Raw genomic sequence first — 25,857 nt, 5'->3', positions numbered from 1 at the left:
TAGTGGTGGAGGAGTGTCCAAGTCAGGGCAGCTGACTTTGTTTCAGCTCTCACAATGAGAACCTGGGTGACTTGACTTTGCCAATAAACTTTCTGAGTCTCAGATCATCCTCTTTACTAAAGAATGAAATTGAAAGAGATTATTTCTTGTCTTGTCCAATGCCAACCTTCTACTGAAGTATTTACAAGAAGTATTCCTGACTACTCCTGTGATCTGCACGATGAAAAGAAGGTTTGAAGTTGGGAGAAATTTCAGAAATACTCTTGGGGATTCCAGAGGTTCATTAGCATATTCAACAGAACCTGAAGATGGAAATATTGGCCGAGGCACTGGGTTACAATGGATATCACCTTTCAAAGTAAGTGCGGTATCTGCTACATCACATGCAGAAAGTTCAAAGTAGGTGATCAAAAGTGAGTTAGATGTCTCACCCATGTCCAAGGTATCAAAAGGAGCATCAGAGGGGAGTATAAGGAGATTTTTTTTGAATATGTATTTTTGGAAAATATATGGCTGTGTTGTGAGGCCTTACTCCTCACAAAGAGAAAGGTGAGGAGGTGCCAGCTTCTCACCTCAAGCCTGGTGATTTGCAGGGGTTGGGGTGGTGGTCTTTAGCAGAACCACTTAGAGAATTTTGCTTAAGTACCATGCAGTGGAATATATGGATCAGAGGTGGAGTGGTGGTGGTGGTGGTAAAGTTGCGTTTGCAAAGATTATAGCAATAACAATGAGAAAGATCTAACATAACTGACTTCATCTTGCTTCTAACCTCATTAGCTAACCACTCTGGCTCACTCCTGGAAATAGGCCAAACTAACAATGGGAGGAATTTAGCTTATAGTTTAACTTTTAAAAAAAGACAACAACAGCCCCTTCCTGAAATGAAACACCTCCGTGCCTGGGGACTAAAATAGCCTGTATAACATTAATGAAAAGCCACAAGGCTGAAACTATAGTCAATGGCAGAATTCTGTTAAGGCTTAAGCAGAAGTTAAGTGGCAACCAGCCACTATTTCTTAGCTTGCTTTTCTATAATTGCTCACTTTACTGCTCACAGAATCATGTAGCCAGGGACAGGGTGAGGGACAAAATTTATAACTACCCCAAATTGCTTCTATAGATAACATCACTATGGTAAAACTCAGGACTGGTCTTTAAGATATTTTTCAGAGTTTGCATTCTTGTGGATCAACTGATACCCACCAGACATGTGGCCCATACCAAGGAAAGAAGTGACTAAACTGGTCCTATGACCCCCACCAGAAACTGACTTAGCTCATGAAGTTAATTTCAACACCTTAATGATTTCATTCCCAAAAAATCAGTAGCCCCCATTCCCTAGCCCATCACTCACCAAATTACGCTTAAAAAACTTAGTCTCTGAGGTCCTGGGGAGGGAGATTTTAGAGACACCTTCCATCCACTTTGCTTGTCTTCTCTGTGATTATTAAATTTTTTCTCTGCTGCAAGAGCTGCTGATGTCAGTGCATTGGCTTTTTTTCTGGGCAGTAGGAAAGAAGAACCCATTGGACTGTAAAAGTGGTGGTCACAGAGATCTGGAATCTGAATCACCCCTGACACAACTAAAGAATAAGAGAGAAGCTGATGAGTTTTATGTGGATAAACTGGATTAGATGGGGAGATGGTGTCATCAAGTGTCCCACACTCCAAGAATTATTCTGGGAAAAGGATGTGTGAGTGAGACATGGATAAAATGAGTGCCATGAACAACAGGGAACTGGGGTGGATTAATCTGAGCTGCTGTCCAAGATGGCACCAGGAAGAAGGGGGAACGACCTCAGCCAAAAGGAAGTGGAGGAGATAGAGGAAGGTACAGAGGAAGATGAGGTCATGGCCCACATCACATAGCTGTGGAAAGAGACCTGGGGGTAGTGAGGGGGTTTCTAAAATTTATCTTTAATAGGGTTTGAATATTTCTCCCCCCAAAATCTCGTGTTAAAATTCGATCTCCAGTGCTGGAAGTGGGGTGTAGTGGGAGGTATTTGGGTCCTGGGAATGGACCCCTCATGGATGGGTTGGTGCCTTCCCTGCAATAATGAGCTCTTACACTGTTAGTTCACGTGAAAGCTTGTTAAAAAGAGCATGGCATCCCTCCCCTTCTTCTCTTGCTTCTTCTCTCATCATGTGACAACTGAGCAGATGCCAGCACCATGCTTCTTAAATAGCCTGAAGAATCATGTGCCAAATAAACCTCTTTTCTTTATAAATTGTTGGATCTCAGGTATTCCTTTATAGTAATGCAAGATGGACTAATGCAATCCTTTTTTAGACATTTCATGGGCATTTTGTAGCTGCCAAACCCAGGCAGCAGCTCACAACATTATTGGCCCAACAAGAATCTTCCTGTCATTCTCTCCTTTCCTGCTTTCCTTCCATGGCACAAACCTAGAAAGCAGATATTGTTGGGGAGAAGTAGTGGAAGAAAGTGACAGGGAGGAGAAAGAGCCACAGCCAACCAGAGCCCCCTTCCCAGGCTGTGGCTTCCACAAACCATAGAACCTTCCAGGAGGAGAGGGGCTGAGACTCAAAATCAAGTTTGTGATTTTGCTATTTAAATAGTAACACATATTTTACACAGGAAAGCAAGATTATACTTGTGACTTAAACTGAGTAGAATATTTCGTGTTACTTAAGAGAGGTTAGGGCAGGGAAAGAACTACCCTCCATGAAAGACTTAAACAGTGGGAAATAAAAGAAGCAAGTTATTAACTGCAAAGTCCTCCAGTAAAGAATCTTATTAACTTCGACCTGAGTTTTCCAAACCTATTTCCCTACAAAATTCTTTTTGTCACAGAAGAACAATTAATATGCCATGGAAAGAAGAATCATTTGGAACATACTTAGGTATATATTGTTCAAATGGCTAAATATTTTCTTTTAGATTAATATGCAGAGAGTTATTGTTTTCATTCAAACAAATCGTAGATCCAAAATCAAGACAGCAACTGGTATATATATATTCTGTGGTCTTTAGATCTCTTTTGATCTCAGATATCTTAGATAGTACATTCATTGTGGTTTGTGTGTGTGTGTGTGTGTGTGTGTAGCTTATTCTCATATTTATTCCATGACTTTAAGTTAAATATTGCAAATCTCAATGAAAAAGTCGCTCTAGTTAACAAAATCCTGATTTCATTTGTTAGTCTTTTGTCAAGCCATTAAATTATGCATTCTGACTTCAGTGTAGCTAAAGAATATTGAAAATGCTGGTAAGAGGTAAGAATTTTCTTTTAATATTCAGCAATTTGCTTTTAATGTATTTATGTACTTTAAGTGTTTTTTCCCTCTACCTTAAATCAACATCTTTCTTTGGTTTCAGTATCAGTAATAAAATGGTCATGTAAATTTTATGAGTATATTTTATTTTTTAAGGGGAACAAAACAATAAATTTCCTCAAATACTTTCAATTAAAAATCAAATTCATATTACTGTCCTTAATATATTGTCAAAAGTGGGTCTTTTAGGTCCGCGCTATTTAAAATGCAGTCTGCGGACCAGCAGCCTTGAAACATTGAGGATCTTGTTAGAAATACAGAACCACAAGCCCCTCTCTAGACCTACTGACTTGGGAGTCAACTGCCCATCAGTGTTTGAGAAACACCTTATTAGACAGCTCCATGACATTGACCATGGGGTTTATTGTCCTTGTGTCTAATTACACCTTGCAGCTTCCATCCCGCCCCATCATAATGGAATGGATAAGGGGAGAATTGAGCTGAATCCAGACCTGGGCAATTCACTTAAACTTCCAGCCCCCAGTTCTCTTATTTTCAAAATATGGATAATAATCTTTGCCACGATGTTGCAAAGTGAGACTTATTCAAAATAATAGTATCTATAAGGGATCCAGTGTACTCTTGTGACTCACACTAACATTCCACAAATTTTATTTCCAACAGGAAAATTCCTTCTTCCTTCTTTCATTTCTTCTTCTTTATATTTTGTTGTTTGTTTCTTTAACATCTACTTGTTTGGCAACTTCAGTTACATAGATTATAACTAAGAATATTAAATTAAGTTTACATTACTTAAGTATCACCATAATTATTTTCAAAATCACCTATGTCAAAATCCCTATTGGTTGCTTGGTAGGAGAAGCCCTGTGTCCTCAGCCTACTACTTCAGCAGGCATGGTTATCTCATTTCCAATTCCCCAGAACATTATGGGCAGGAATTAGGGATGTGAGGCCCTGCAGGTGCAGGAAAATGCATTAAGAGCTCGTAGCTGCTTGGCAGAGAGAACGCAAACTGCCCCAGCTGCTTAGAATTAGGATCTGAGTCATTAAGAAGAGGTGAATTCTATTCCTGAGCCTCTGCTGTTTGAGAAGGTAGGAAAGTTTTTAAATAATATATAACCAAGGTTGAACATGCAAGATTATTTTTAAAATTGGGATTTCTGAGTGAATGCCACAGAATTGAGGTTTCAGCAATATTAAATCAACAATAAACGGTTTCTGAATTAATTCTCAAGAAGCTTCTTCTTTAGCACATTAACTCTCTCCTAAGCCAGGAAAATTTATGACTTCTTTTTTCTTTTTGCTTGTTTTTTCACCTTTTGTTGGCTTTGAAGTTGAGGATTCTGAGAGGATCAAGAAAATAGGATAATAAATAAATAAATAGATAAATAAATAAATAAATAAATAAATGATGTCTCAGTTAAGGTAGGCATGGAAGCAATTTAATATTTCTAAAAGAGAACCATGAAGAACAATTGTGACCTCTGTTGAGGAGAAGACAGAGGCGATGTACTTTCACCTAGTGTTTTCCACTAAATACAACTAAAAGCCCTGGGCATACTTTAAAAAGTTTGAGAAAACTTAAATGTGGAGAGAAGGTGACGGACTGGCTAGGGACCTCTAAACTCAAAGAACAACAAGGTGGTGAGTCCCCTGAGTTTTCTTTCTGTTTTGTATGTCCCAAACTTCACGTTGAAGAATTAACAACTGACAAATGCTGATACACACAGATGAGGAAAGCCTTAACAAAAACTTTCCCTCTCTACCAAAAGGAACAGGAAAGAAGCAGCCTAGCAAGACAGAAAACGTTTTTTTGTTTCTGTGTTTTTTGGAAACAGAGTTTCACTCTTGTTGCCCAGGCTGGAGTGTAATGGTGTGATCTTGGCTCACTGCAACCTCTGCCTCCCGAGTTCAGGTGATTCTCCTGCCCCAACCTCACAAGTAGCTGGGATTACAGGCACACACCACCATGCTCAGCTAATTTTTGTATTTTTAGTAGAGACAGGGTTTCACCAGGTTGGCCAGGCTGGTCTCGAACTCCTGATCTCAGGCAATCCGCCTGTCTCAGCCTCCCAAAGTGTTGGGATTACCAACAGAAAACTTTTAGACAATAACTGTCCTACCGTAGCCAAACGCCACAGAAAAAAACATTATAGTCCACCCACACTGGCTAAGGATGAGTGGAAAGCCTAGACTGTCATTTTGCTTGTTTGAAATGAGGGGCCCCAAATGCCCAGCTGGGGTAGTGTGGAGGAAGCTGAGCAAGAAGCTAGAGCTTTCCTCCTTGCCAGGCAATACTAAGACCCCTCCCCATGGCAGTGTCTGTAAAGACCATGTGGGATACCTAGACTTTCAGCCTCATTGAGCAGTGATAAGTGTCTCTCTCCCTCCTCTTTGGGGTAGTATCAGAGGGGGTGTAGTGACAAGCCGTGGCTGGGCATGGTGGCTCACGCCTGTAATCCCAGCACTTTGGGAGGCCGAGGCAAGCAGATCACTTGAGGCCAAGAGTTTGAGACCAGGTTGGGCAACTTAGAGAAACCCTGTCTCTACTAAAAATACAAAAATAAGCCAGATGTGGTGACGCACGCTTGTAATCCCAGCTCCTCGGGAGGCTGAGGCAGGAGAATTAATTGCTTCAACCTGGGAGGCAGAGATTACAGTGAGCCAAGATGGCGCTATTGCACTCCAGCCTGGGCGACAGGGCGAGACTCCATCTCAAAAACAAAAAACAAAAAGCAAACGAACAAACAAACAAACAAACAACAACAACAAAAAAAACAAAAAATAAAAAACAAACAGAAAAGCCGTATGAGGCACTTCCACCCATCCTGTAAAGGGAGGTATCAATGGAGTCAAGGTGAGAAATCCGGACTTCTACACTCACACTATCCCTGGGAGTCTCTTTCTTTCCCTTGTCAGAACGGTGTCAGAGGAAGCCAGCTAAAACGTGAGGTTTAAATGAAATCCAGGGTCTCATAATATAATACCTGGAATATGCAGTTTTCAATAAAAAAGTCATTTTACCAAGAACCATAAAGTTTCAGTTGGTGAGAAAAAAGCAACCAATAGATGCCAACAGACATGTAAGACTTATCTGATGAAGATTTCAAAGAGTCATCACAAAAATGCTTCAATGAGCAATTACAAACATGCTCGAAACAAATGAAAAAATAAGAGTCTTAGCAAAAACAGCAAAGTCTTACAGAAAATAGAATAAATAGAGAAGAACAAATGGCAATTTTAGAAGTGAAAATACAGTAACCAAAATTAAAATGAAACAAACAAAAATCTACACAAAACCTCAAGGGATGGGCTCAACAGCAGAAGGCAAGAGTCAGAGTAAAGAATCAATGAACTGGAAGTAGAACAATTAAAAAGTGTTGGATCTAATGTTCATGCCATTGGAGCCCAAGAAAGAGAGGAGAAAGAGGGCAGGGTTGAAAGAAATATTCAGAGAAATAAACACTGACAACTCTCCCATTTTGTAAATACATAAATCCCCATATTCAAGAAGCTGAATGAACCACAAACACAAAAAAACCCAAATAGTCAAATTTCTGAAAACTAAAGACAAAGAAAAAATCCTGAAAGCAGCAAGAGAGAAACAATATCATATAAAGAAAAAATACTTTGATTGGCAGTGAATTTCTCATCGGAAACCGTAGAGACCAGAAAAAAAGTGGCACAATATTTTTTAAGTCTTGAAGAAAATAAGATGACTGTAAAGACAGTATTTTCTATCTAGTAAAATATCTTTCAGGAATGAAGGATAAATTAAAATATTCTCAGATAAAGAAAAACAAAAAAAACTAGGAGAATTCGTCACTAGCAGAAGCAGACCTGTTTTAACAAATGGCTAAAGGAAGTTCTATAAACAAAACAAAAAAAGTTAAGAAATTTGGGAACATCAGAAAGAAAGAAATAACACAGTAAGCTAAAACATGGATAAACAAAATAGATTTTTCTTCTTGAGCCTTCAAAATTATGTTTAATGGGTAAGGCAAAAATAACAACCCATCTAATATGTTCTAAGTGTATATAAAGGAAATATTCATTATAATTATTTTATAAATGGAGGGTGGAAGGAGAGATGGGAAGGGAGGTAATTTTTCCATATTTTATTTGAACTGGTAAAATGACAACACCAGACTGTGTTGACTGTAGTAAATTTTGAATAGATAATGCTTATACCTAGAGCAAGCACTAAAATAATAAATAAACCTCTTCAAAAGACACAGTCAAAACTCCATAGATAAATCAAAATATAATTCTAAAAGGTTTTAAATAACTCACAGGAAGGCAGGAAAAATAAAACAGAAATGAAAAGAGAAAGAGTAAACAGAAAACAGAAAATAAAATAGCAGTCTTAAGCCCTAATGTATCAATAGTCATACTAAGTGTAAATGGTCTAAATATACTAATTAAAAGACAGATATCAACAGAGTGGATTAAAAAATATAGGCCAACTATATGCTTACTAAAAGAAACTCATGTCAAATATAATAATACAGGCAGTTTGAGAATAAAAGGATGGAAAATGTATTAATCCTTTGATTTTAATTAACTTGCAAAGGTTAATCAAAAGAAAGAGTGACTGTATTAATATCAGATAAAGTAGACATCAGAGAAAAGAAAATTACCAGAGATAGAGAGGAACATTATATGATAAAAGGTCCAGCCCACTAAGAAGACATAACTATCCTAAATGTGTGTGCAAACACACACAAAGAAACAGAATTATAAAATATATGCACTGAAAATGGATAGAACTAAAAGAAGAAATAGATGAATTCACAACTGTAGATGGAAACTTCAATACTATTCTCTCCATAATTGATAGAAAAACCCAACAGAAAATTATCGAGGATATAGAAGAACTCAATAAAACCATCAACCACAGAATCAAATCAACCTTTGTAGAATCCTCCATCTGATAATGGCAGAATAAAATTCTTTTCAAGTGCCCATAGAACATATGTCAAGACAGATCACATCCTGGGACATGAAACAAACCTCAGCAAACTTAAAGTATTTAAAATCATACAGAGCCAATGTGAAATCAAACTGGAAATCATTAACAAAGACACCAGAAAAATCCCCAGATACTTCCAAACTAAGCTACACTTCTAAATAACCCATGGGTCAAATAGGACGTCTTCATGGAAATTGAAAAAAATAATACATTGAATTGAATGAAAATGAGAATGTAACATAAAAATTTTGTAGGATATGACTAAAAGAATGCTGAGAGGGAAATTTAGAGCACTAACTGCAAATGTTAAAAAAATAAAGTCTGAAATCAATAATCTGAGATCCTACTTCAAGAACCTAGAAAGAAATAGCAAAATAAATCCAAAGGAAATCGAGAGAAGAAAACAATACAGAACAGAAACAAATCAAAACACCAAATATATTACAGAAAAAATAATCAATGAAACAAAGTTGTTTGTTTAAAAAGATCAATAAAACTTACAAGTTTCTCTGAAAAAGGTGACAAAAAATGAACACAAATGACCATGACCAGGAATGAAAGACTACTAGGAATATCACTACAAACTATTTAAAGACCTGTCAAAACTTGATGAAAAAAATTAAATTAGAAAATAGGTTAGAGATACGAACAAACATTTCAGAAGAGGATACGCAGATGACAAATGAGTGCATGAAATGTTCAACATCATTAGCCATTAAAACAATGAAAATTTAAAAACTGCAGTGGGTTATCACTACATACCTATTAGAATGGCTTAAAAAACCTCTGCAAAACTTGTACAATTTACTTTCTACTGTACTATGAAAACGTAATTAGGTACAGAAAAACCACAAGAGAGATGAAAATAAAGAACTGAACAAAATACATGCAAAAAAAAAAAAAAATAGTGACCACCAAATGCTGACAAGGATATGTTGAAACTGGATCACACATACATTGCTGATGGGAATGTGAAATTGTACGGGGACTCTGGAAAACAGCTTGACAGTTTCTTAAAAATAATAACAACTAACAATTGCACTCCTAGGCATTTATCCCAGAGAAATGAAAGCTTATGTTCACACAAAAATTGGTACACAAATTAATTATAATATTAAAAACTGGAAACAACATGTGTCCTTCAGTGGGTGAATGATTAAATAAATTATGGTACATTTGTATGGTCATATACTACTCAATAATACAAAGGGATGAATTGTTAATACATACACAACTTGGGAGACTTTCCAGAGAATTATGTTGAGTGAAAAAAGTCAATCAAGAAAGATTACTTATATATGATTCCATTAATATAATATTCTGGAAATGAGAAAATTATAGGAATGGAGAACAGACAGGTGGTTGCCAGGGACTGAGGAGGGAGGTGGGGGCTCGAGGGAACTGGGTGTGCCTATAGAAGGGCTGCATCCTGGTGATGATGGAAAAGTTCTGTATCTTGACTGTGTCAACTCCATGGCCTGACTGTGATATTGTATAATAGTTTTTGAAAAGTTTGCCACCGGTAGAAAACGGGTAAAGGGCACACAGAGCTCTTTGCTTTATTTCTTACAACTGCAGGAGACTCTACAATCATCTGAAATTTTAAAAGTTGATTTAAAAATTAAAAAGGAACACATTGACATATTTCTCTCCCCAAGAATATGGGCTACTTCTGAGTCATGTTGTGGTGGAAAGAAGTGTAGAGACCATATGGTATGTGTAGGTAAAATCTACACTCCTTATAGGGAAAGATAGATGGGGTAGAATATTCATACATTTTCCTCTTTTATTCATTTGCTGATGAAGTCAATTTGTCCACACATTTATCTTCTCATACATTCATTCATTTATAAACTTATTAATTCACTTGTACGCTTTATCTTCCATTTAAACAGTAGTTATCGACTTGTATGTTAGGCGTTGTACTAAGCACCAGGAGGGAGACAAAAGGAGCATGGCATGACCTCTGATTTAGAGAGCTCACATTTATTTATTCATTCTGTCAAGCAAGTACCAATCCAACCAAACAACCAAGGTTGACAGGTGCATATTGTATTGCCAAAGCCTGACATACTGCTTGGCATAAAAATATGAATAAACAGCCAGGCGGTGGCTCATGCCTGTAATCTCAGCACTGTGGGAGGACAAGGCTGGCAGATTACTTGAGGTCAGGAGTTTGAGACCAGCCTGGGAAGCATAGTGAGACTCCATCCCTACAAAAAATACAAAAATTAGCCGGGCAAGGTGGCATATGACTGTAATCCTGGCTACTCAGGAGGCTGAAGTGGGAGGATTGTTTGAGTCCCGGAGGTGGAGGTTGCAGTGAGCCCTGATCGTGCCTCTGCATTCCAGATTGGGTGAGAGAGACCCTGTCTCAAAAATAAATAAACAAATAAATAAACATGACAAGGTAAACATGGAAGAGGAAAGGAGGGAGGGTAATTCACCAATTTGGTGAAGAAGGACGTACTGAGTCACAGAATCAATGGGATTGAATTTTGATGACCTCCAGTATAAAATCTAAGCTCCTAAGCTCCTAAATAGGAAACACAAGGCTCTCACCAACATGGCTCCAATACCCCCTTCCAGCCCCACCTCCTGCTAGCTCAGTTGGGCTTTATGCGTGTGTTCCTGCTGTTTCCTCCACAGGAATGTCCTTTCTCCACCTGTCAACCAAGTGACCCACTATTACGCAACTTTCGATAACTTTCTGTTTCTCCATAGAGGAGGGGTGAATGACCTGCTCTTCTCTGCTTTCATAATGTTACCAGTTGAGGCTACCAGGTTCTTGGCGTTTTGAACAAAGAATTGGACAAAACACACAAACAAAACAAGTAAAGAAGGAAGCAACAAAAGCAGATCCATTGAAATCTGCTATTGTACACTCCACAGGGTGGGAATGGGCCCAAGCGAACAGTTCAAGAGCACCGTCACAAGATTTTCTGGGGTTTCAATACCCTCTAGACGGCAGGGCGCGGTGGCTCATGCCTGTTATTCCAGCACTTTGGGAGGCCGAGGCAGGTGAACCACCTGAGGTCAGGAGTTCGAGACCAGCCTGGCTAACATGGTGAAACACCATCTCTACCAAAAATACAAAAATTATGTGGGCGTGGCGGTGCATACCTGTAACCCCAGCTACCTGGGAAGCTGAGTCACAATAATTGCTTGAACCCGGGAGGTGGAGGTTGCAGTTAGCTGAGATCACACCACAGCACTCCAGCCTGGGAGACAGAGTGAGGCTCTGTATTAAAAACAAAAACAAAACAAAACAAAAAACCCCAGTCGACATTTCTCATTGGTTACTTGGTGTATGCCCTATGTAAATGAAGAAGATGTAGTGAGTGAGGTTACCAAGTTATTTACTTGGTGTACACGCTACATGCAAATGAAGAGGTTTCCTGTAATAGCTGCAGTGAAGTTACAAAGTTATTTACTTGGGCAAGTAGAAAGTACTTAGAAAGTTGGGGGTGGGGATTCCCTTTGTTTCAGTTCCAGGAAGTGGTTAGGATCCCTCCTTCCTGACCCTATTCTCTTGCCTCAATAACACTTATGTATATTTTTGATTCAGGTTCTAATCATGCCAGTGGAGTATATTAAGAAGTTCAGGGATCAAATGGATAAAGACTAAATTCTACTTTTCCTACTTAATAATTGTTTTAACTCAGGGAAGCTTGTGGGTCTCCCTGAATCTCTCTCTCCTTAAGACTTTATGGATATTAATAGGCTCCTGTCTCAGAAATGATGTGTGGATTAAGAGAAATAACACTAAGAAAGTGTTTGGGAAACTGTGTGGAATGTAGATAGCCCTGAGGAAAAATGCTAGTTCTTATGGTATTATGGGAAATCCTTTTGGCGTTTCTATCCACTTCTTTGAGGCAGGGATTATTTCTTGTTCGTTGAGACTCTTGTGCAGTAATAATGATATTATTAATAATAATCATGCCTACCCTGCAACATATTACTTACTTGTACACAGTGGATAACACAGGTTTGTTGAAACAGCTTGTTTGTGAATAACTAGATTGCAGGATTTCTTGTATCTCTTCCAGTTAGATCACATTAATCTGTGTTCACTGAAATTCTAGTGCTCCCTGGAGAAGTCTGAGGATAACACAGGAGTCAGAGAGAGAGAGAGAGAGAGAGATACAGAGGGGTGGGGAGAGAGAGAGAGGAAGGAGTCAGGGCTGCATGGCTTTGGTTACTTTTATATGTGGGTGGGATATATGAGTTTGCCCAGGGATTAAAAAGCAGCTATTTGAGCAAGAAGTTCTTGCTTGTCAAGATAGCATACAATGCTCTGCAAGGGCCAGGTGCGGTGGCTCACGCCTGTAATCCCAGCACTTTGGGAGGCCGAAGTGGGCAGATCACAAGGTCAGAAGATCGAGACCATCCTGGCTAATATGGTGAAACCCCGTCTCTACTAAAAAAAATACAAAAAATTAGCCAGCCGTGGTGGCGGGCCCCTGTAGTCCCAGCTACTTGGGAGGCTGAGGCAGAATGGCGTGAACCTGGGAGGCGGAGCTTGCAGTGAGCCCAGATTAGGCTACTGCACCTCCAGCCTGGGCGGTAGAGCCAGACTGCGTCTCAAAAAAAAAAAAAAAGAAAAGAAAAAAGATGCTTTGCAAGATATTTCAGACCAAGAGTCCACGGGGTTGTGGGATGCTCTCAGCATAAGTCCCTATTATTAGACTGAAGAAACTGTATAAAGGCTTATACATTACTATATATTTCATATTTATACATATTTCACATTATATAAATATAATGTATATATGCACATATCACAGTCCCATCTTTGATCTTTGTTTCACTGTTTCATCTGCCCAGGATACTTTCTGTTGGATACCTGCGTGGATAACTCCCTCGCCTCATCCTTCGAGTTGTTGCTCACACGTCACACCCTTGAAGAGGCTTCTCCTGCCATCCTATGTAATTCTACAATCTGTCTTCCCTATGCTCAGAATTTGAATCCTCCTCATCCTTCTCTACCTTTTCCTGTTGGGATAGCTTAAGTCATCTTCTGGGATGCTATATGCCACACTTGATATTACATTTTTAGTTTTTTTTTCCCTCACCCATTATAACGTAAGCGCAAAGAGGGCAGAAAGCTCTTTCTGTTTTGTCCACTGCTGTATGGTAAGTGCTTAGAACAGAGGACAGGAACCCTGTACATGTCCAAAGTTGGGTGAATAAAAGAATAAATCAGATGAGGCTTTAGAGAGGCAACAGCTCTTAGGAATAAGAGAGGAATGAATGAATGAATTTATTTTACAGCAAACATTCCCAGATAGGAAGGATGGATTTGCTTAGAGGTCATCCAAAAAAAGCAGGAGCAGGTACAGCCTGGGGCTCATGCTGTCCTATTGTTTTTTTTGCTAAGCCCCTATCCCCTTTGTGGGAAGGGCATTTCCCCTTCTCCTGGTGACCCAGCAGACCTCAGAGGAGGTTTAGTGACAAGAGAGAAGAGAAAGCTTATTTAATCTCAATTATCTGAGACTAAAAAATTCAAACACCTAAGAGGACAGTGGTGGAAGAACTTATTTCTGAAGCAGGGAGGAGGGTGGAGTCACGGACACCTGTGAAGAAGAGGTGAGGAGGACAGGCTTTGTCTCTGACCCTCTCTCTGTTGAGCTCACAGTCTGTTTCCCTTGTGAAGGAAAGGACCAAGGAGACTAGAAAAGGCACATAATGCCTCCCCAGGTCCCATAGCACCATGGGGATAGAACTGCTTAACCAGGGGTTGCTCACTGTAGCCCACAGGGTAAGACGTGCCTTGAAAAGGTCACTCGATTTAATGCCTTGACTGGAGCACACCCTCTCCACTCCGCCAGGGTCCAGGGTCCCCTCTCCTATGGCTTTGTACCAGGCCAGGGCTCACAGCTTTGCATTATCATTTGTTATGTGTACCAGGTGGTCTGGGCCCTAGCCTTCATTTGTGTGGAGTGTGAGTTCTAGGTAAAGATCTTTTCTGGAACTGGAAGCACAGGGCCCCGCACCCCTCCCTAGCCTCCTCCTTCATAGCATCTGCAAGGACGCCTGTGCAGGCTCCTTGGCCATCAGAAGTGACCAACCCCACATAAATCCAAGCTGTAGAAAGAAATCCCCATTTCCCCTTCCCAGCGAAAAACACATTCTGTAGGACATTTAGAAATAAAAGTTTAAAAGGAGGTTCCTGTAAATGGGGTATTGCAGATCTATTAGTTTGCCAGGGCTGTGGTAGCAAAGCAGCACAAACGGAGTGGCTGACACCGATAGAAATATATTGTCTCACAGTTCTGGGGGCCAGAGGCTGTGAGCAAGGTGTGGGCAGGGCTGGTTCCTTCTCAGGGCTGTGAAGGAGAATCTGTTCCAGGCCACTACTTGCCCCTGGGGTTTCTGGCAATCTTTGACATCCCGTTGCTTCTACCAGCGTCACCCTAGCCCCCGCCTTTATGTTTTTCCCTATGTGTGTTTCTTTTCTTTTCTTTTTTTTTTTTTGAGGCGGAGTCTCACTCTGTCGTCAGGCTGGGGTGTAGTGGTGAGATCTCGGTTCATTGCAACCTCTGCCTCTCGGGTTCAAGTGATTCTCCTGCCTCAGCCTCCCGGGTAGCTGGGACTACAGATACCTGCCACCACACCCAGCTTATTTTTGTATTTTTAGTGGAGATAAGGTTTCACCATGTTGGCCAGGGTGGTCTCGATCTCTTGACCTCGTGATCCACCCAACTTGGCCTCCCAAAGTGCTAGGATTACAGGCGTGAGGCACCACTCCTGGCCCTATGTATGTATCTGTGTTGAAATTTCATCTTTTTGTAAGGACACCAGTCATAGTGGATTGGGGGCTCAACCCACTCCAGTATGCCCTCATCTTAACTAATTACATCTGCAATTGTTCTATTTCCAGGTAAGGTTACACTTCTACGTCCTGGACATTAGGATTTCAGCATATGAATTCCAGGTGGACACAATCAACCCCTAACAAGGTAGAGCAAAAATTTCAATTGTAAAATTATTATTATTGAAGATTAAAACAACCTCTTTAACCTTCCAGTTATATACTTGCAAGAACTGAAGCCCAGATAAGTTTTAGGGTAGTTTGAAGTGGGAAAGATATGCCTCTCCAGCTCCACCCATGATAAACCACATGGTTCAGAATCCCTCATTGTGAGCCGCGTCCTTCCTATGGGTATGAGAATGCATGCTTGTTGTTACCTAGCAGGAAGGTTAGAGATCAAACGGAACTGTTGCTATGAAAACGCGTTGTTACCTGTAACAGACATGTTTGTGTAACAGGTGTTTCTTTAGGGCCACATAGCAAGTGACGAGCCAACATGCAATAGGTACCTATCGAGCATCACATCAAGTCTGGAGTTTGTTCCTCAGACACAGCACTGTCCCAGTCATTCTTTTATGTAGAGGTCAGGGCAGAAGCCTGAGACTCACAAGCAGGCAAAGGGGACATGTGGCAACAGCTCATTCTCAAGCCGTAAAAAAATTGAAATTTGACCCAGGAAATCCAAGTCAATTATGTGGGGAACTCATATAGAGCAAGGGCCGTTACTCTTTTCGCTTGCAAAATTCTCAGCAAAATAACTATAACTGATCTTTCTGCCCACTTAAGGACATGAGTAGGAGGGTAAACAAGTGCAGTTTGCAGGTGGGGCTCATATTGAAGGTCAGCTTGAGAGTCGTGGAAAATTCCGTGGTGGAACACAAGGCAACTGAAAGATCATTTTGTCAGTTACCAGCAGGGTGGAGTAAGACAGGGGTTTGCACCGAGACATTCACTCACTAGCCATGTTAATGGTGGAATTGGAGGGGGTCAGTCTAATTAAATTCCTGTTTCATGGTTTCCTCCTCTGTTAAATGGGGATACAGCTATTTATGCATACCTGGGATCAGCTGTTCTAAAGTGTGATCAGACAGCACTTATTGCAATAAAGCATCTACACACCCTATAGGCCTGCAATGCCATTCTTGGGTATAGATCTAGAGAAAGTCACACCTCAAAGGGTGAGGGGACAGGCATCAGAATGCTGACTGCAGCCTTGTTTGTGAGAAGAGGGAAGTGGAGACAGCCAAGCTGCCCAACGCTAGAGCAATGAATAAGTAAAATACTGGAGATGCAAATAATGGAACCCCAGGCAGCAGAGAGAAGAAATAAACTAGAACAGTGGTTCTCAAACTGCGGTACTAGGACCAGTGACATCAAAATCACCTGATAACTTCTAAAAAGTGCAAATTCCTGGGCCCCAACCAGTTCTAGTGAATCAGCAAGTCTGGAGATGGGGCTTAGCAATTTGTTTTAACATGCTCTCTAGGGAATTCTGGTGCATACTGTGCTCAAGGTTGAGAACCACCAAATTAGAGGTACATGTGGATAGACATTGAAACAGTCTTACACTAAAAATATTTTGCCTCCTAGTGGATATCGTACAATGTCTGGACACATATTTGGTTGTCAGAACTGGGGAAGGGCTTCTGGTATCTACTGATGGGGCCAGGGCTACTGCTGAATATCCTACAGCGCACGGGGCAGCCCAGCGCAACAAGGAATTATCCAGGCCTAAATGTCAGGAGTGATGACACTGAGAAGCCGTGATGTATCCCCTTCACAAAGTCTCTCTTGCATCCCCAAAAACAATATTTGCCAAACATTTTTAGAAGAATACACAAATACCATGAGTTTTTAATTAGGTGTTCTGTTGTTCTATTGTGAAGAACAAACAGGAACAAAGCAACATTTTATCCTAGAGAGAGCAAGAGCGAGAGCGAGAGCAAGAGGGAGAGAGAGTGTAGCTAAAAGCATTTATAATAGTTGACCTTAGTGTTGAGAAATAACATGACATGATGCCTAAAGCAAAATCTCTCGGCTTCCCCTTGGTCAATAGGTACCTTTACCAATGAATTGCTGCAGGTTTGCCATCACCTCAGTAGTCACTGATCTGTGATGCATCTTTCCTTCCTTCCTTCTTTTCTTCCCTCCCTCCTTCCCTCCCTCCCTCCCTTCTTCCTTCCTTCCTTCCTTCCTTCCTTCCTTCCTTCCTTCCTTCCTTCCTTCCTTCCTTCCTCCCTTCCTTCCTCTCTCTCTCTCTTTCTCTTTTTCTTTCGTTCTTTCTTTTATTGAGATGGAGTCTCCATCTGTCACCCAGGCTGGAGTGTAGTGGTGCGATCTCGGCTCACTGCAAGCTCCGCCTCCTGGGTTCACGCCATTCTCCTGCCTCAGCCTCCCGAGTAGCTGGGACTACAGGCGCCCGCCACCTCGCCCGGCTAGTTTTTATGTATTTTTTTTAGTAGAGACGGGGTTTCGCTGTGTTGGCCAGGATGGTCTCCATCTCCTGATCTCATGATCCACCCGCCTCGGCCTCCCAAAGTGTTGGAATTACAGGCATGAGCCAACTCGCCCAGCCCCTTTCTTATATTTTTAGCATATACATTTGATATTATTCTTGACTTGTATATTTAAACATATCCAAGTTTGATCACTTTATACAGCAATTAATTATTCTGTGGAATCATATCTTTTGCCATGAACTTCAACCCATATGCATATTTTATATGATGATTTCTGTTAATTTCCTGATAATATATAATCCTGGTTAATATCTCATACTCAAATCTTTGGAGCGTTGCTAAGTGAGAATGATTGCTTCCTCTTCCGAATTTGTCTCTTTGTGTCCTGTTTGGCACTCTGTACCTTTTAATTCAGGATCTGGATTGTCTTTTAATGGTCTTACACCGGTCAGAATGGCTGTTACTAAAAAGTCAAAAAATAACAGATGTTGGAGAGGGTGTGGAGAAAAGGGAACTCTTATCTACTGTTAGTAGCAATGTAAATTAGTACAGCCTCTATGGAAAACAGTATGGAGATTTCTCAAACAAATGTAGCAAAACTACCATGCCATCCAGTAATCGCACTACTGAGTATCTACCCCAAAGAGAATAAATTGTTTTATGAAAAATAGGCCCGCACTTGCATGTTTACTGCAGCACCATTCACAAGAGCAAAGTGTCAACCTCCGTGTCCATCAACAGATAAAGAAAACGTTACACGCTCTGCCACACCCACACCCGCACCCACTCACACACTGAAATACTCTTCAGCCATAAAAAGAATGCAATCATGTCTTTTGAAGCAACACTGATGAAACTACAAGCCATCATCTCAAGTGAAACAGTCAGAAACCGAAAGTCAGATACTGCCATGGTTTGCATTTGATGTTCATCAAACCTCTGTACTGTAAGAACTATAAGGAATATTGCAAAAATTTGAAACATATAATTTATATACAATATCTGCCCATTACCTTTTCCCCCATGATATTTACTTGACCACATTTCATTAAATGTTTAGTGTATAGTTCTTGCAAGTATGAAAGATTAGATAAAGCACAAAAGATGCGTGTTGGAAATTTCCCAGGAGAACGGTTACTATATACAGTCTCAAGGCGATACTTTTACTGCCGTTTGTTTTGAAAACAAATGGATTTGAAATATAGATACTTATTTATATGAATCAAACCTCTAAGTTTATCCAAAGAAACCAAGAGGATGCTGAGTGGCACAATGTGAGTTGATGATTAAAAGCCAAAAGACTTGGCCAGTGGCTGTTTTGGCAGTGGCTGTGGGGCCCTAGTCATGCAAATGCGCCATGAGTATTTCTGGGCACCTACCTGCCAAGCGCAGGGTCTACATAGCCACCATCTGCAGACACCCTGGCTCATCACTGCACTATTGAACCTCACATGGCACAGACTTTCATTCCACGGTGTGGTGCTCCTGCAGTTTTCCCCCATTTCCCTAAGTGATACCAGCATGCCCTCAACTCTCAGAGTCATTATATGACTCCTCTGTTTCCCTCACCTTCAATGTTGGCTTATTGTCAAGTCTTACTGATGACGCTCCCTCCGAAATATATCTGAAACTCTGCCTGATACTCATTCCCATTCAGCCTTCATTGGCTCTTGCTGGATAAATATAATGACCTTGAACTGTACATTGCATTTTTAATCTTGCATTTGAATACGGTTCTGGCTGTCTCCAAGTTTCCCTTTCCCCTACCTCAAAAGGGAGTTGCAACTGCAAGTGAAGTATATCCTGCTCTGTAAATTTAGAAATAGAACCACCACTGAAATACATGTTCCCAGTCTCCTAGCACCTTGAGATCAAAGGAAAAAAACCCAACCAATCAAAATCTTACATGCCTCATGAACTGGAAACTCCAGAACTACTGAGATTTTCATACAGGTCTATTCTTACTTCATTATGGTCACCTCTAGTTTACAACTATATGTATGTTTAACCATTTCAGTTTATGAGGGTTTTTTTTTAACCATCACATGCGTACTGTATCTATTCCCTGTGGCACCATCCCAAGCATGGAATTCATTCTCTTAATTAATTTACACTCATGTGCGCACATACACACACACATCTTTTTGTGTGTGTGGACTTTACTAAGGTTTAGTTAGAAAGGAAAGCTACAGATTTCTTGGGTACGTGATATTATGATACATGCATACTATGTGTAATAATCAAATCAAGTTAAAATATCCACCACTTCAAACATTTATCATTTGTGTTGAGAACATTCCATATGTTATCTTCTAGCTACTTTGAAATATACCATAAATTATGGTTAACTATAGTCACCACACAGTGCTATCAGACATTAGGCCAAATTCCTTCTATGTAACTGTATTTTTATACCCATTAACCAACTTCTCCAGGAATTTGCACAATCGTTATGTATTAGTTTTAGAAAAAGAATTATTTACTTCTCATCAACAAAACTTCAAATGAAATAACAAATGTTGTTTTTCTGAGACACTCTCTGGCAATGCAACTACAGGGGATTTCTCCCCAGGGGGTTCGGGGCTCCTGGTCCTCCAGTCTCGTGCCACTGGGCTACTCATTCCTCTCCTCTCACGCAGGGGTTTTTAGCCACATCTTTTGTTCCTTAGTTTCTGCTAATCACAGTTCTCAGGCCTTTTCTATAACTTCAGCTTATCAATGTTACTTCAAAGAAAGACAGATTCCTCCTAAGAGGAACTCTCTTTCATCTGTTAAGATAATAAGTTATTATTCTCTCTTAAAAGGGGCTGAAGATTTCCACTCATGTTGAGTGTTTCTGACAATTTGAGTTTGATATTTACCCTACAGTTATTTACCAATAACTTCTTAAGAGTTTGGCATCCTTTTTGTTGCTGCAATATCATAATGGTATGCAAAACCTGTCGAGAATTCTGCTCTCATGGAGGGTAAAATCCATACATGTAGTAGTATCAGTTACTGTTAAAGCGTGACTACAAAAAGAGAAGGTTTTGCAAGAAAGGAATTCAGTCCTATGAAATCATACCACATGCAAATCTAACCTAGTTTAAAGTTTGGTGAGTTTGAAGCAGTGGTTTGCTGCTAAAGGATTAGCGACTGTCTCTCTGAGTGGTGGGGCAGGGGACAAGTTCTAGTGAGTAGTATTTGCTGATTTTCATGTTGTAAATGTCCTCATTATGGCTGATTTCAAGCTATCAATGTCTGAATGTGGAATTGGGTACAAGTGCAGTAGCCACCATCATATAGCACTTTTATTATGCAAAAATGACCTCGAGATTATAGAGTACAATGTGGTGAAAATAATTAAAAAGTAATGAGTTTTGCATATTTATTACCTTTGTTTTTAATATACTTATGAGTTTATGTAATTTCATTTTGAATAATAGTTCTGTTGAACAATTAGCTCATAAAATGTCCGAAAATTTAACGGTCAGTCCTTGTGAGCTCATTCAAGCTATATCTGACACTTTACTGAAGGTTGGGCGGATTTAACAGGATTTGAGGAGCACACAGAGCTAGCAGCCCATGCAAAGGTCCTGTGGTGAGAGAGAGATTGGCAAGGCTGTTATGGCTTTTTGCACTTCATCTTAATAACAAGTGAAAAGCTACAGGTTTTAAGTAGAAGTGAAATGGTATGACTGAACTTGGGAAAGTCCTGTGGTGAGATGAGGGGGTTTTCCACTGTCACTGAGTGGTTTTGTTTGAATTTGAGTAAACACCCAAGGACAAGGGTTCAGGCTCTGAATGGGGACTAGTCTTTTACATTCCATCCAACTCTGAATTTCCATGACAATCAAAGAAAGACGAAACTAGTAGAGGCAGAAGAGGTGAGAATTGATGAATTAAGAACCTAGAAGGGATGTGTTGCAGCACATTATAAGCATATATACATAAAAATATGACAGCAATTCGAGGACCAAAAAAAAAAACAAAAAAACAGAAAAAAAAAACAGCCTTATCTTTAAAATAAGTAGCCACAGGAAGCCAAGTGAGTCAGGTGCTTTTTCTCTCTCTCCCTCCTCATGGGTTCCTATTTTTAAAACATCACTTCCTTGAAGTGTCAGACAATTATATCTGCTAATATATTTTTGCCAACATGATCCTAAAGAGAATAATGTGGATTATTTATGCTGCTCCCATTTGGCGAGAGTGAATAGGACAGTAAATACTCTGACATTTCATTTTAGGAAATTTCTGGTGCTGGAGATTTCAGAGAGCACAACCCAAGATTAAGAAGACAAATGAGCAGCTTCAGCATAGAGGGAAAATAATCCACCAGCAATTCCGAGCCCCCCTTTCAGTTATCGCTGTCATTATGGTATTGGCTTTTATTCCCCCCAACCCCAGGTGATAGCCACAGCTTCCTGTCTCCACGGCTGCCTGTCTTGGGGGTGCCTCTGCCAGACCTCTTTCATGGCAAGAGCCCTGATGCCACTACAGCCCCCACATCTGCCTATAAACCCTGTGCCACAATCCACCCCTTGGTCACCAAACCCTTCAAGTCACCACCACCCTGGACATTCACGACAACAGCCCACCTTCCCCACTTCGCTGCCCATTCAGACCCTGTCCCCATCAGTCCTGGGCCAAGTTAGTCTCAAGAAAAACACCTATGGAGACAGTCAAATTCCTGCCTCATTATGTATTAACCATGTTATACTTGGTAAACTGGGGAACCTCTCTTGGTCTTAGTTTTCTGGTGTATAAAATGGGGATTTTTTTTCCAAGTTAGGTATTGAGAAAATGAGTGTTTCAAAGAGCCTAGCACCGTCAGTGAATGACAGCACACTGCTTTCTGTGATTATTAATTTTATGCACTACCTGGTTTGCCATGCATCTGTGTGTTTTTCAAAGGCCTGCTAATTTATTCATTCTAAGCATCTGCCATATGCCAGGCACCATGCTGTCCACCTTCTTTTGCTGTCTATAGTTGATAGGAGCTTGTTGTATTTTGTCTAGAGATGCTTTTATCACTTTTCATAGAATATTAGTTCTGTGTTGCAGCTGAACTAAGTGCTAGAGATCTACAGAGAATGCAGAGATGTGTTCCAGCCCCAGAGAGTTGACATTCCTGCATATCTACCATACATAAGTGCCATTCTCCTGAAGAGTCATTTCTGAACATATATTGCTTATGTTTACTTCCCAAAAGTGTGTTTTTAAACTTAGTCTATGGCCAACTGGCCCATTAGAGATACATGTCTTTTTCTTTTCTTTTCTCTTCTTTTCCTTTGGAGTGGAATAGGAGAAGGAGATACACCACTACTCAATAAGCATCTACTATGTAACTGCACTTCTGTTTTATAGTCATTATCTCATTTTTTCCATAAAAACAACCGTATGAAAAGCCTTTCTTTACCTGGTTTTATAATCAAGTTAGCTAAAAGTCAGAGAGGTTAAGGAACTGACTCCCAATCCTAGGATTTGCAAAGCCTGAACCTGGGCTTCCTGACACCAAACCTGGGCATTTTGTTGCATGCAATGCTATAAATCCATGGTTGACTGCATAGTTCCACCATTCTGGTCTTGGGCCCACACATCCTCTCTCACAGCATTATGGCAAAAATGGTTACATTGTACTGTCAAGTGAGAGAAACCTGGCATTATCCAGCCAAATCTTTCCCTCTTCTTTATTAGAGAATTCCAGGTCACTTTTACTCAGGACCAGTCTGATGAGAAGTTTGTCCTTTTTTTGATTGAGGGAAGCATAACAAAAGTAAAGTTGAACAGACTCACCATTGAAGACACAGCAATTTAGCAAGAAATATGACTAAATGACTTGCAACTGTATTCACCATGTGTCTTCTAGATTATGGCCAAATCCCAGCTGCCATCACAAACATCTTCTTTGTTGTCAAAATTCCTGGTATTTTGCATCAGTGCTTCTTCAGAAAGCTCATCCCTTTCTGGCCCCCTTGTAAAGATCTCGGACTCTGGGGATCTTGGTCTATTTGATGAGTACAGTGGTCAAGGAGAGCCAGATCAGACAGAAGCACCTGCCTGCTACCCACGGGGACATGAAGTTGTTAACAGCAGCCTGTACTCTGCTGGCTCTGGGACAAAGCAGGTGAGCTGAGCTGAGGTGGGTGGTGGGGGCGGGTGGCGCATAAGCCTGACTCACACCTGCTGTTGACATCAAACAGTCACATGTTCCTACAGTGCCTGTTGTTTGTGTCAATGAAAGGTACACCCTGAGGTCAGGAAACTCAAGATTTCTCCCATCCGAATCTTCCTAGAGCAAAGGCAGCAAATGTGCCATTTCTTTTCTTTCTTTATTTAGAGGCATTCTATGTAAGATCAGGATGCTAAAGCTTGGTTATGTCCATTGCAGATATCTTCTCCCAAGATGGGACTTGCCTTCTCACTGTTTTCATGGAGTCTTTTGATGAAAAGAAGTTCGTATTCCATTTCACATTGATTGGTAGTGGTTGCCTGCAGCATAACTTTGCAAAGAGTTCTGAGATCCTGGGCTGGCTCAGTAGGAAAGAGAACTGTGATCTATTAGAAATGTCTGACAACCATGCAGGCTCCTGGGACTGTTATTTTATAGCCCTGGAATACGCTAGCTAACTAGTCAAATGGATTTCAGCTCACATTCCTGCCAAGGTACCTATTGGATAGAACTCTGGGAACATGCAAATGCAATGATACAAATTCATGAAAGAAGCAGAGATAGTGCAGACTTTCAGTAAATAGTAGACACACACACACATAGATGGTTTCTCAAGGAGAAAGGTACGTTTTACCTTCCTGGGGAGGTGAACTAAGCTCTGGATTTGAAGGATGAATAAGTTTAAAAAGTAGAACAAAAATGGTATGTTTTCAAATATGCAAGACTAATAAGTTCTAGAGATTTTTTATACAGCATAGTGCCTATAGTCATCAATACTTTATTATGAATTTAAAAAATTAATATTAAAAAATAATATCAAATAAACAAATGAGCAAATAAAACAAAAAGAACATGAGAAAATTTTAGAGGTGTAGGATATGTTTATTGCCTTAATATTGGTGTTTTTTTTTTTTTCTTGTTGTTTGTGTGTTTTGAGACAGAGTCTGACTTTGTCACCCAGGCTGGAGTGCAGTGGCATGATCTCAGCTCACTGCAAACTCTGCCTCCTGTGATTCCCTTTCTCACCCTCCCAAGTAGCTGGGATTACAGGCACTCACCACCATGCCCGGCTAATTTTTGTATTTTTAGTGGAGATGGGGTTTCACTATGTTGGCCAGGCTGGTCTCAAATTCCTGATTTCAAGTGATCAGCCTGCCTCAGCCTCCCAAAGTGCTGGGATTACAGGTGTGAGCCACCACACCCAGCCATTGCCTTAATATTGTGGTGATGGCTCCACAGGTATGTCCAAAATCATCACATTGTATACATTAAATATGGGCAGTTTATTGTATACCAATTAGGCCTCGATAATGCTTTAAAAAAATGTCAATAAATAAACATGGGCAGTGGTATGAACAGCATGGTGCATCCATGGAAGTTCAAGCTGTTTTGTGGGCCAGGATCATTTCAAGCTGGCATAGCCTGTGATGGGAAGAGTAAGGCTGGAGAGGCTGCTGGGGTCTATGTCATCATGAGCACACCTTCTCTGTGTTAAAAAGTTGAGATCTTACTCTGCCAATTATGGGGTTCCTGGTCTTTGTCTTATTTATTAGCATCAGGGTGAAATGTGTGAGATTATAAAATAAGGCTTGGCAGACAGGAAAGACAGAATAACAAAAACATGAGGCGGGACAGGCTTAGAAATTAGCAGGTGGCTAGTTAGCAGCCTCAGATCTTTCATCAAGGAGCTGGGCTCAAACTACATGCTTGGCTATAGCAGAAGCTTCTGTTTGAGGATAGAAGGCTAGCCAAGAAAAAAAGTTGGGGGCTCAGTCTTTGAAAGATTGGGGATCATGGGAGTAATGGGTTATTAAAAGAGGCTTTGACCCAACGATTGGGGCAGCAATCTAGTTATCAATCTCGGAGCACAGGGGACAGGAAGGAGACTCGGGCTTAGACCAGTACTGGACCATCATGAGGGCAATTGTCCAGCGCTTGGCAGAAGGTTGGGTAGCCAGAACAAAGCTGACCTGACACTCAGAACTTGCAGCTAATACGTTACCTGTAAGCTTAGCGGAGCAAAGGGGCACACGTTGCGCCACTTCAGAGATCTGAGTTTCAATCCCCACCAGGCCCTTTATGCCCATAAGAGTTTGAGTACAGCAGCTCTGCCACAGGAGGCTGAGCAGCCTGTTCAATAGGATGAGAGTAGAGACTGGTGAGCAGCAAGGGCAGAAGAGCCCCTCCAGCGGCAGGGGGAGAA

At 40.6% G+C, this 25,857-nt stretch overlaps 1 protein-coding gene across 1 annotated transcript in view; it reads right to left on the bottom strand.

The window, feature by feature from the left end:
- CLNK (cytokine dependent hematopoietic cell linker) overlaps positions 1-23,792 on the bottom strand; it is a 245,145-nt gene extending 221,353 nt beyond the window's left edge. Inside the window, exon 1 of the mRNA XM_017871957.1 lies at positions 23,279-23,792. Coding sequence (XP_017727446.1) covers positions 23,279-23,281 — 3 coding nt within the window. The 5' untranslated portion in view covers positions 23,282-23,792. The remainder of the gene's footprint in view (positions 1-23,278) is intronic.
- Between the last annotated feature and the right edge of the window lie 2,065 nt (positions 23,793-25,857).

Source organism: Rhinopithecus bieti, unplaced genomic scaffold, assembly GCF_001698545.2.
Source record: "Rhinopithecus bieti isolate Rb0 unplaced genomic scaffold, ASM169854v2 scaffold_865, whole genome shotgun sequence".
NCBI classification, from domain to species: Eukaryota; Metazoa; Chordata; class Mammalia; order Primates; family Cercopithecidae; genus Rhinopithecus; species Rhinopithecus bieti.
This window is presented reverse-complemented; position numbering and strand designations above follow the sequence as displayed.